The 10,989-nt window shown below is 43.2% G+C and overlaps 1 protein-coding gene across 1 annotated transcript; it reads right to left on the bottom strand.

Moving 5' to 3' along the window:
* Nucleotides 1-133: 133 nt before the first annotated feature.
* Nucleotides 134-3,818, bottom strand: LOC139832982 (magnesium transporter MRS2-B). Its single transcript, XM_071822994.1, has 5 exons — nucleotides 3,176-3,818; nucleotides 1,216-1,344; nucleotides 768-1,109; nucleotides 629-676; nucleotides 134-520 (listed from the first exon to the last, which is right to left on the bottom strand). The coding sequence occupies exons 1-5, from the start codon at nucleotides 3,719-3,721 to the stop codon at nucleotides 290-292; spliced, it is 1,296 nt and encodes a 431-aa protein (XP_071679095.1). The 5' UTR covers nucleotides 3,722-3,818; the 3' UTR covers nucleotides 134-289.
* Between the last annotated feature and the right edge of the window lie 7,171 nt (nucleotides 3,819-10,989).

Here is a 10,989-nt window from a genome sequence, read left to right as displayed (position 1 = left end):
GAAAAATACGCCCTGACAATAATTGTGCCCCTCTGTATCTCTGATAACCCCAGTAATAGTATCTGCCTTATTAAGCAAGAAATATTTGCAATGCAGGGTAAGACAACACTACAATAACCCATTTACAGCACGGTAAGAAACAAAAAGTATATTTTCATTTGTTTTCTTGTAGGTACACAGTAAGCCTCTGAAAGAATGTTAATAATTACATGAATTCAAGGCTTTTGGTCAGGTACCTTAACAGAGATAATAGAAGGTTCAGTCCTCCACCACATGGGGAGCTTATACTCTACAGGGGCATCAGTCTCTTGTACTTGAAAAACCAAACGAAGAAGCAGAAGAGGAATGCGCCAATCACCCCAGTAATTATCAGGACCCACTGGAATGCATTTTGGATGCTGAAAACGTCGGTCTCGAAGTTCATCCCGAATACCCCCGCGACCACACCGAAAATAGCGACGATGAATGTTGCGGTTGTTAGCAGTAGCTCAAACTGGATCAGCTGGTTTCGAACATTGTCCTGGGGACAAGAGATTCAAGATACATCAATTGGTACAGAACAACATGCATAAATCCTACTGTGTGCTGATAACTTGAATGAGAAGAGCAAAGGGGTATGTTGATGTACCAGCTGAATATTGATAAAATCTTCAGTGTCATCAATGTACTCCTTGAGCTGCAAGAAGGAAAAACACAGTCAGAAATGCGCTCCTAACCATAGAAACATAACAAGATATACCAGAAATTGAAGATAGGTAGATCATTACCGAGGTCAGCTTGTTAAGAGTGCTGTCGATGACTACAAAATATGCTTCAAGCAACATTTCCAGCTCTTCAATATGTTCTGTCACAGTGTTATCGGAGCTCTTCACACTATCATGTCTACTTCTACACAAGCTGAAGGTCTTTTCCAACTTCCGTGACTCCGTGGGCGAGGAGACAGGAGACACGGGAGCTGAAACTGAAGTCCCAGCGCCTCCTGAATTGAAGGCCGCTAACAATGGCTGATCACTAAAAACAGATGATTCCATCCTCATCTTTTTCTCAGTGAGATACATCTCGGCCATATCTCCATCATCATCCATTAGTTGTTCTATTTCATCCCTTACCTATCGCAAGATATGATGGCAATTATATAGCAGGTCAGTACTTGCGCAGATGATGCGGAAGAAAAAAGAAAAGAAGCAGGCTCCCTATTACTAGAATGCAATTTACCTTCTGAACTCTTCTGGTCAGAGCAACTAGTCTACTTTTTAGCCGCCGAACACGTTCCAGATTTAGAGTACTGATTTTTGAGGTCAGCTCATCCAGCAAAGGATATGCTTCAATTTCCAATTCTGCTGCCTGATACAAGGAAAAAGAAAGGAAGATTCAGACATCCTCTGATTTAAACTGATATCAAGGACAATGTTTTGGCACAACATGTATTATTTGAAATAAACTAGGTAAGGCAGGACTGAGAGGAGACTGACAACTGCAGATATGCAAAATGTATTTTGGTAAAGATCAATAGCCCTCAAGAGTACAAGTTAATGTGAGTTGTACGTGAAGTATCTCAAAGAGCATGAACTGTATGCCTTGTAACTTGTATCACTTTTTGCAACGAAATGCTACAGACCTAGTGCAGAACGTTGGTACACAATCATGTTCAGGTGATTGATCTTGTATGAACCCTTTACAAAATAATGTTGTCAATAGTTAAAGGCTTCAATATCCTGGTTAGTAGCATTGTTGCTTTTTGGATAAACTGCATACATGATAGTCTCACATAAATTTGCTACTTATTGTCTTATTTTTTCAAATCAAAAGTATACGCGCAGCAGGGCAGAAGTAGTCTCTGGTTACGATAGTTGTGTACTGGTGCTATGCTATGGAATCATTAGTTGTGAAGTATATTCACCAGCTCTAGTAAAAATCCATTGTTATGTTCCCAAAAGATAATTTTCAATTGATCTATAAAATAGAAAAATGCTAGATTGAAAGGGATATGTAGAAAACAATGAAGTACTTATTTCTAACATGAGAACAGCATTGGCTGGTGTAACAAAAGAAAAGTCAAATAGTAATATTGGTGTTAGATATTTATGTAATTCTGTATAACCTCATTTCATAGTACAGACAATCAATTTTTTTCCCATCACAGAAGGTGTCTCTACTTCAATATGATAGCCTCATAACAACTCCAAGACGAAGTACGAAAATAAAACTTAAACCAAAGGACACAAATCTGGCTCAAGTAAAATAGCACGTTCGAGAAGGTTCATGTATAAGAATAGATGATCCATTTTCTGTGAAAATACTTCCGTTGTGCTTAGAATCAAACAAGCTATTGGAGATTGATAATGTATCGTGAAGATTTTAACAAAGAAGCCACAGTTGTTCTGGTTATAAAGGGGAGAAGGCATCAATTCTTTCTGATGCGCTGAGAGTCTCAAGCAATTGGAAATTGATAATCTAATGTCAATATTTAACAGAGGAAGCATAATTGTCCTGGTTATAAAGAAGAGGGGGAGGTATCAAAGAGAACACCCTATGGAGGGAAAGAATATGCACATAAAAAGGTAGTGACTTCGTAAACAAGAAACTGTCACCTCTAAACACCAAGAGATTGACCCATTTTCCATTCAAAGATTTATTTGAGGTAGCTTTTCCTCTTAAATCTAAATTTTATCAGTTCAACGGATAAATCATACTATTAGCCTTTCATCCCCTTCCTAGAGCATGAATGCACCACAGAGTGTTCAAAGTTCAAAATCAAAAGAAATGTAACTACCTGAATCTCTAGTTACACGTGCAACAGGGAGGTGCTAAGCTAACTATTCACTATAATCTTTAGTAGACGTCCCAAAGGAGCCAGGGGCCAAACCTGCAATAATCTGTGATAATTCTGATCCAACTGATAGTACTGAGGAAAAAGCATCTTCGTTTCTTGGGGATCAGAGGCAATGGCCCAATTTCAAATTAGCAGACGATGCCATCACTTAATTTGCATCAAACATCAGATGAACTTGATCAACTCCAATCCTACTATCCAACTAAACCACGGTATTGCAGAAATTTTACAGAATAGTTTGGGATCATCGCACCGTGACTAAGTAATCACAGAAGAAGCATATTTAGATACTAGTAATGTCCGAGGGTGGGAGGCGAAATCGTGGAGCGCGTGGGTACCGACCTGGGCGTCGAGGAAGGAGCATGCGGCCTCGAGGGCGAGCTCGAGCGCCCGGAACTCGAAGGGGAGCTCGTCGCCCTCGGCGCGCTGGAGCAGGCGGCGCTGCAGCTCCATGGCGTACTGGAGGACGTAGTTGTCGACGGAGTTGAGGAGGAGCACCTCGTCGGCGGTGATGACGCAGCGGATCTGCTCGAGGTTGACGACGATGGCGCGCTCCCGGCCGAGGACCGTGGAGGGGTACACGAAGAGCGGGTCGAGGAGGCGGAGGTCGCGGGCGGGCAGCTCGCAGCGGCGCATCATGGTGGCCTTGTCGAGGTCGATCGTCTGCACGGAGGCGGTGGCGGCCTCGACGCGGATCCAGCTGCGCGTGCCGCCGCCGCGCTTCTTGAGGTTGGGCACGTCCAGGACGCTCTGGAACCGGCGGCTCCCCGCGCCGGGCACGCCGGACGGGGGCACCGAGGGGAGCGCGGGCGAGGAGGCCGAGGCGACCTGCGACGGGTACGCCCGCGGGAGGAGCGGCTGCTTGGCGGCGTCCGCGGCGGCGGCCATGGCGACGCTCGGCGCGGCGCGCCGCCGAGTGATTGGTCGCGGCGGTGGGCAAGTCGGGTCTGTGGGGTCGTTTCGCGGATGGGCCCCTGGGGAATCTGGAAATTGTGGGGAACGGTTTGCTTACATGGTCGTGTGATCGTTGCTGACTTGCTGTGCAGTTGAGATGTGTGGAGTTTAATGCGCCTGCGTGCTCTGTGCTGCTGCATCTTCTTCGTCACGGTATCTGCGATTCGTGTAATTTTTTAAGAACTTGTGAATCTTTTGACTTTTTTTGTGTGAATAGGACATGGCATTAAAAGAAATACTAACAAACAGTACAAAGCATTTCAGGAAAAAACCAAAGATTAAACAAGATCCTTAAGAAGCCCTTCACCATCAAGAATAGGGTCGGCCTGAGGTTATTGATTGTGGACGGGAAGTCGCCGAATAGATTAAGAAGACCGCATTCGTTCCGGAGACTTAGTGAGTAAGTATTTTGCATTTTTTCAGGAGTTTACAATTAAATTCAATTTACAACCAACAGTTACGTAAAATTGAGCTGAGGGGACATGTGTAGCTTTCTGAGGCGATGATGTACCAGTGAGCAATAACCGCATCCCTTCTCCCTCCCTTCCATGCTAATGGCCGCAGCCGGTGTCCATATTGCTCATTTTCTTGCACCTCTTTTCGCCCTCTCTCCAGTGTTTGTATCTTTAGTATCACATTTTCTCCGCCCGCTCCGCTTCCATGTGTCGTTGTCGTGGATCCCGCATCCTTGTGTTGTTGCGGAAACTCCAATGACAAGGTGTGTAGATCCGTCCATGCCAGTTGTTGGATTTATCCACCTTGACAGCTCAATTCTCGATTATGGGGAGCGTTAACATATATAGACATGGTGGTTTTTTTTTTGCAAAACAAGACATCCATTCATTCATCATCATCGGTATACTCATGTTGAATGCATTGTAATAAGAAAGCATACACCTTGGAGATCGAGATACACTCGTTGGTGGCTTGTTTAGCAGTTTGTTGAGCTTTGATATTTGCCAAACAACTTACATAGCTCATATCAAATAATTCAGAATATATTCCCTGTGCCTGTTATAGACTCAAACTTCGTGCACCTTGGTCATCCTCTTATCATTCCAGGGAAAGAGAGAAATGTTGCTTATAATTTTGTTCTAGAGAAATTTAAATCCAAACTTTCTACTTATAAAGTAGATCAACTTTCTCATGCTGATAGATTAGAACTTATCAAATCCGTCTTCTCATCCATTCCTGTGTACTATATGTCTAACATTCTGTTCACAAAAAAATTTATTGCAAAACTCACAGGCATTATTAGGAACTTCTGGTGGACAGGTATAAGACAAGAGCCAAACTCGAAAAGTTTGTGTCTAAGAGCTTGGAAAGATATATGCACGCCAAAAAAAAGAAGGTGGGTTAGGTATTAGAAACTTGCAGGCCATGAATCAAGCCCTTCTAGTGATGGCAGCCTGGAGACTTGCAGACCAACCAAATAATTTTCTCCATCTTGTTTTAAAATCAAAATATTTTCCTGACTCTTCTATTTGGCGTCCAAATTCAAATGTTCCAAAATCAGCTTTTTGGGCCTCCATTCTCAAAATCCTTCCTATTCTCAAAGTCCATTCATTCTATCAGATCACTATGGGCCAAATATCCATATGGAGCACTCCTTGGTGTGAAAGTTGGGCTCAAATTTATGACAATCTTATAATCCAGCCTGAAGGTTACTCTTACCCCAGTCAAGTTAAGGACTTATGGATACCTGGACAGAAAATTTGGAATTCACAACTTATTGACACTTTGTTCCAGGCAATGGCAGTGAAATAAAATTCACTCCTATTATTACTGCTCAGGAGGAAGATTGTCTTTGTTGGAAACTAACCCCTGCAGGTAAATGCAGTACCAAAAGCGCATACAAAGCATGTCTCGAGCAAATGTATGAACAGGGGGAGCCAAAGCCAAGACAGGTCAGTAATTCTACTAAACAGTTGCTTCAATCTATTTGGAAGAATAACAACATCATACCCAGAATAAAAACTTTTGGCTGGAGAATTATAAGACAAGCAATTTCCTCGGGTGCAAGAGCGGGTAAGTACAGTAAGCATATAAGCAAATCATGTTGCAGGTGCCATTTGGAAGAAACAGATCAGCATCTATTTTTCTTGTGTGCTTTTGCTAGAGCAGCTTGGTTTATGAATCTATGGCACTTAAGAATTGATCAAATTGCTACTCCTTCTGATTCTATATCTCAAATCCTTATCAGACTTATAAATATGAATCACCCAAATGGTTCTATTGATAACATACTTACTTTTTTGTGATGTCTTTGGAAATCCAAAAATGATTATCTTTTTAATAAAAAATATTCCACTCCTATCCTGATTTACCAAATGACAATTGCTATTAAAAAAAAACTGGAGATTCTGGATGTTGTACAGGTATCGGAGAACAGGTTACAGACTAAGCTGAATACTCAAGGAGATCAAGCCAGACAGGGAAATACAATCAGGACGGATTTGCAGATACAAGAAGCAAGATATTCATGGATGCGGCATGGAAGAAAAGGAAAGCACAAGCTACCCAAGAAAATTGCAGGACAGGAATTGGAATCTTTTGTCAATTGCCCGGGCAAGGTCGAGAAGAAACCCTCATGATTCAGGCCTCCACAACAAACTCTTCTTCACCTTTGCTTGCGGAAGCTGATGCTCTTTTGTTTGCAACAAAAGTAGCTGTCCAGGTCCAAGCACAAGAAGTCACATTTCTTACTGACAACCTGACACTTGCAAGAGCAGCTTCAGCAACAACCATTACAAATGATCAGGTACCTTGGGAGCTTAGGAAACAAATAGCAGGCTATAAAAGAGATGCAGAAATGTTGCAGTCCAAAATCTATCACATAAATAGGAAGCTAAATGGAGTAGCCCATGATTGTGCACAACAGGCAATTAGACGACCTATGTCCTTGCCTATCTTCACATGTTTGAATTCAGCTCACAGAGCTATAGGCTCTTGTCCCTTTGCTCTTTCATTCCAAAACTTTCAAATTCAGGGATATGTACTTCTTGATGTACTTTGCATAAAAATTTGGTGCCCCCGGCGCCTCTCCTTGTTCAAAAAAAAAAAACTAAAAATCCTCGGGGGCTCCCTTCCCTAACCCTAACCCGCTGCCTCCCTCTCCCGCACCCCTCCCGGGTGGCGGCGGAGGCTCCTCATCCCCCTGTGCCCCACAGCCACCCGTCGCTCGTCGCCCGCAGCCGCTGCCGCAGCCGGCCGCGGCCCCGACCCCGGCGCTGGCCTCAGCTCTGGCCCCCGTGCCTCGGCCCCGGCCATGGCCCCGGTCCTGGCCTGGCTATCGCGGTGGTGGCGGCACCCCCTCCGTCGAATCGACGAGGGGGAAGAGGGTTTCCGCGGCGGCGTTCCATGGGAGGTGATGTAGCGCTGGTGGAGGAAGCCGAGCGGCACGGCTACTTGGTCGGGGCCCGAGGCTCTCCGTCAGTAGCCAAGGAGGTTTCGGTGGAGCGGTGGCGGCCTCCGCCCCCGGTAATGGTTCGGCAGTGGTACGCATGATCCGCGTCGTTGTTCTCTTCCTTGGTGATCCGGCAGGAGGGATTGGCGGCGTGGTAGCTGCTGATCTTGCTTTGTTTTTGGTGGAGGTCCTCGGGTTTCTCGCATGCGAGGATGAAGATCTTCCGAAGGTCAGTTTGCTTTGATCTGGCTGGAGAGATGAGTTCCGGAAAGCTCCACTGGCGAATGGAACAGTGCATCTTTTGCCTGCAGTTTGCTGGATCGGGTGGTATTCGGTCGCGCGCACCCATGTTTTATTCCGACCGTTTGGTTCCGGAGGGAGCAGCGTGAAGCTCTATTCTGTGTTGACATTAGATGACTTTTTGGTCCATGGTGAAGTCAGAAGAAGGAATATAATGAAGGCCGGATTGGTGGACTGGCTAAAGGAGGTTCGAGTCTCCGTGATGCTGAGTGATCTGCTTGGCGTTCCGGGCTCTGCAGTAGTGGTATACATGTGGGGGCGGGAGCACAGGAGAAGTTCAGAGTCTTACCTCTCAGGATGAAAACCCAAGGTCTGGCCTTAACTAGTTGTGTCTGACAATGTTCTCGTTAGAGGCATTGTTTTGAGAGTGGGGACTAAAATTTCTTACAACTGGGAATAATAAATGTAGTCCTAAGCCCGTGGTATTTGACTAGCCAATTCAACGTATTTACAATAATTTAAAATACTACTATGATTTTTTTTTGCACAATACAGACGCAAACACTCACAATTACGTGCACACTCACGAAAACTGCAAAAGGAGACCGAGTTATATGTAGTCCTTTATTTTCAAAAATTCAGAAATCATAGTTTTAAGTTTCAAAAAATCTAAAAAATACTTGATGTAGACAACGATAAAATCTATAAACGTGCAAAAGCTCAATGTGATTTTTTTTGTATTTTAGACTACATGAAAATAACAAAATCTAACAGGTTTTATAGTTTTAAAATGTGCACTATTCACTATTATCAGATCCACGCATTTGTTTATTTTTGTGTAGCCTAAAATACTAAGAATTTCACATTGAGATTTTACATGTTTGTAGATTCTATCATTGGCTACATCTATGATTATTTAAAAAAAAACTTCAAAATATGATTTCCGAATTTTTCAAAATATAGAGCTACATGTAGCTCGGCCTACATTTGTCCACTCTTCACACACTCACCCATATAAACGCACACACGCACACTCTACCCCTATGAGCACCTCCGAGAAACTGGTTCTTGAACTTGATCCGGCGGGTCTTGAGATTGACGAAGTCACCACAGGCGCCTCGCTCTCGATAGGAACGTCGCCTCCCACTAAAGATATTTCCGCATTTATGAGATACAAAAGTGTCAAACCTGGAGTTTAAACTCTGGTGGACTGGGGTGCCACTATCCTCCTAACCACCCAATCACAAGTTGGTTCTAAAAAAATACTGCTATGAGATAAATCATATATACTGCATTGATACTTACTCATGTAAAAATTTACAAGGAAAGGCCTACACACAAAAAAATGGATTATAAATTGTACTCACACTTTACAATGTACTAGCATTGTACCATGTTTAGTTTGTCATTTTTGTCCAAGTAACATACCCTTTATTTTGAAATACATGTTAGACACATTTTAAAATGTCAAAAAAATAAAACAAAAATTCCGCACGTACATTTTCATGTGCTACACGCTCATAAAGTTGTTTCATGAAAAATCGACATGTCATGTGGCGTGTGTAAAAAAAAATCGGTGCTGAAACAGAGACTTGTCACAAGATAAATTTTCTCTTTTTCGCTTAGACTACAAAAAATATCATTTTTTCGTGAAACTTGACGAATACACATATATTATGGAGATTTACATGCAAATTTATTTGTCAAAGTATTTTAACACTTTGAAATATGTTTTTATGGTAGAGGGATCATACGGACCTGGGAGCCGAATTGAGTTCCTGTAACATACTTTACTATTTAAGTTTCAGATTTAGCACGCACATGCTTGCATATATCCTCCTCTACATGCGAAGTTTTATTTCGTATTTTTCTAATTTTATTTATTTAGTATTTTTCATTTTACTGTTCACCGGTTTCAGGAGTACCTATGTTCTCGAAATCCACTATTATGCACAATTGAGTTGTGACCTCATGTGCCGCTAAGCAAAGCATACCATAGTGAGTAACACCCATTTCCTTCTCGTTGTCATGTCGATGCCCGCGGTCGGGGTCTCCCCCTCCCCCTTTGCTCGCTCCTTTCTTGCGTTATTAGCCTTTGCCCTCTCTCTCTGGTGTACGCACGTCCTGTGATGCATCTTCGCTGCTCCCACTTCCACGTGTCATCGCAGATCTGGTGTCCTTGCAGCGGCGGCGTTGTTGTGGATCCAATGGCATGGTTTGCGGATTCGTCCATCCTAGATGTTGGATCTATCCACCTTAATAGCACCCTATCACTTGTGGGGAGCGCCGCCAGGTCTTTCTTGGTTAGCTTGTCGAAGTCGACAACTGGACATGCTTGTCTATGTCTGGCTCTTATTGCTCTGTCGTTGTCTTGTACCTACGACCCGCTCTAGATCTGTGGACTCCTTATTGCACCCGCACTAGGCGGGGGAGGGGGAGGGGGAGGGGTTGGTGTTCCATGGAAGCTGGGTTTGATCTCCCTCGGCAATCCATTTGGTGATGTTTTTTCTTAGGTGGGTGGAAGGAAATCCGGCGAAAGCTTTGCATGGCTCCGTTCATTTGCTAACAACATTGATGTCTTCGACGTCGCATCCCTCCTTCGAGGCATCATCATCCTTCTTCCTTTCCTTCACCGACTTACAAGCATGTGTCTCCTCATGGGTGTGCCCTCCCTTGTGTGTCTCTATGAAGGATTGTTTATGTTTCATATTTTTTGAGGCTCACCCAGGACCTCTGTTGTATTTTAGGGCATCTTTTAGAAAATATTTTTCTTGGTTTGAGCTATCGAATTTGTGCACCGAGTGGTATTTTATGTCGTCGGCATATGCCATGTGGGATACCAATTTTTTTTGCCTACACCTTGTAGACTAATTGTTAGTCTAGTGTTGATATTAGTTGAGCTGGAGTCTGGAGATCTGTAAAGGCGAAACCTGTGAAAGACCTCTCTCATTGTTGGCGGCATCTGACACCATGGGTGTCGTTTGGGTTGATTGGAGGTGTTGCCTCCCCTCTTCCTTAAAAAAAACTCGTAGTTTGTATGAACCAACGGTCCTAACCATGGGGGCCACGTGCTTGGTGATAGTGGTGATATGCGAGTAGGGTTTTGACATCTAATTTTCTAACATGTAGTCATGTTGGGCGCTTGTGCTTGGAGCTTCAAGGAGCTAAAAAAAGATGATGTGCCCAAGGCGAGATCAAGCAACCTTTGTGTTTAGAGCTTACTTTGTTTCCTTGTCCCTTGATTCTCTAGTGTCTTTAGTGGTTTGCATATTTGTGTCTACACGTAAACTGGTATCCCTAATTTTTCCTTTTTTTGTTGAAAGTTGTTAGTTGTTCAAGTTTGGTCGCTTAAGTAATTTCTTGATAAAGTTGGGCTAATCGAGCCTACCATCTAAAATAGTTATGCGAAGTAAATATGGAGCAACATTTTTCTTTGAATGTCGTCTCCCAAATCCAAAATAGGTAAGGGTGTATGTTAATTTTTTTAATTTTTGGTTTTAGTATGTAAATAAATTGGTTTTTAGGTAACAAAATATCAAGTGATTCCTTAACGAAA

Source organism: Lolium perenne, chromosome 7, assembly GCF_019359855.2.
Source record: "Lolium perenne isolate Kyuss_39 chromosome 7, Kyuss_2.0, whole genome shotgun sequence".
In the NCBI taxonomy this organism is placed as follows: domain Eukaryota; kingdom Viridiplantae; phylum Streptophyta; class Magnoliopsida; order Poales; family Poaceae; genus Lolium; species Lolium perenne.
This window is presented reverse-complemented; position numbering and strand designations above follow the sequence as displayed.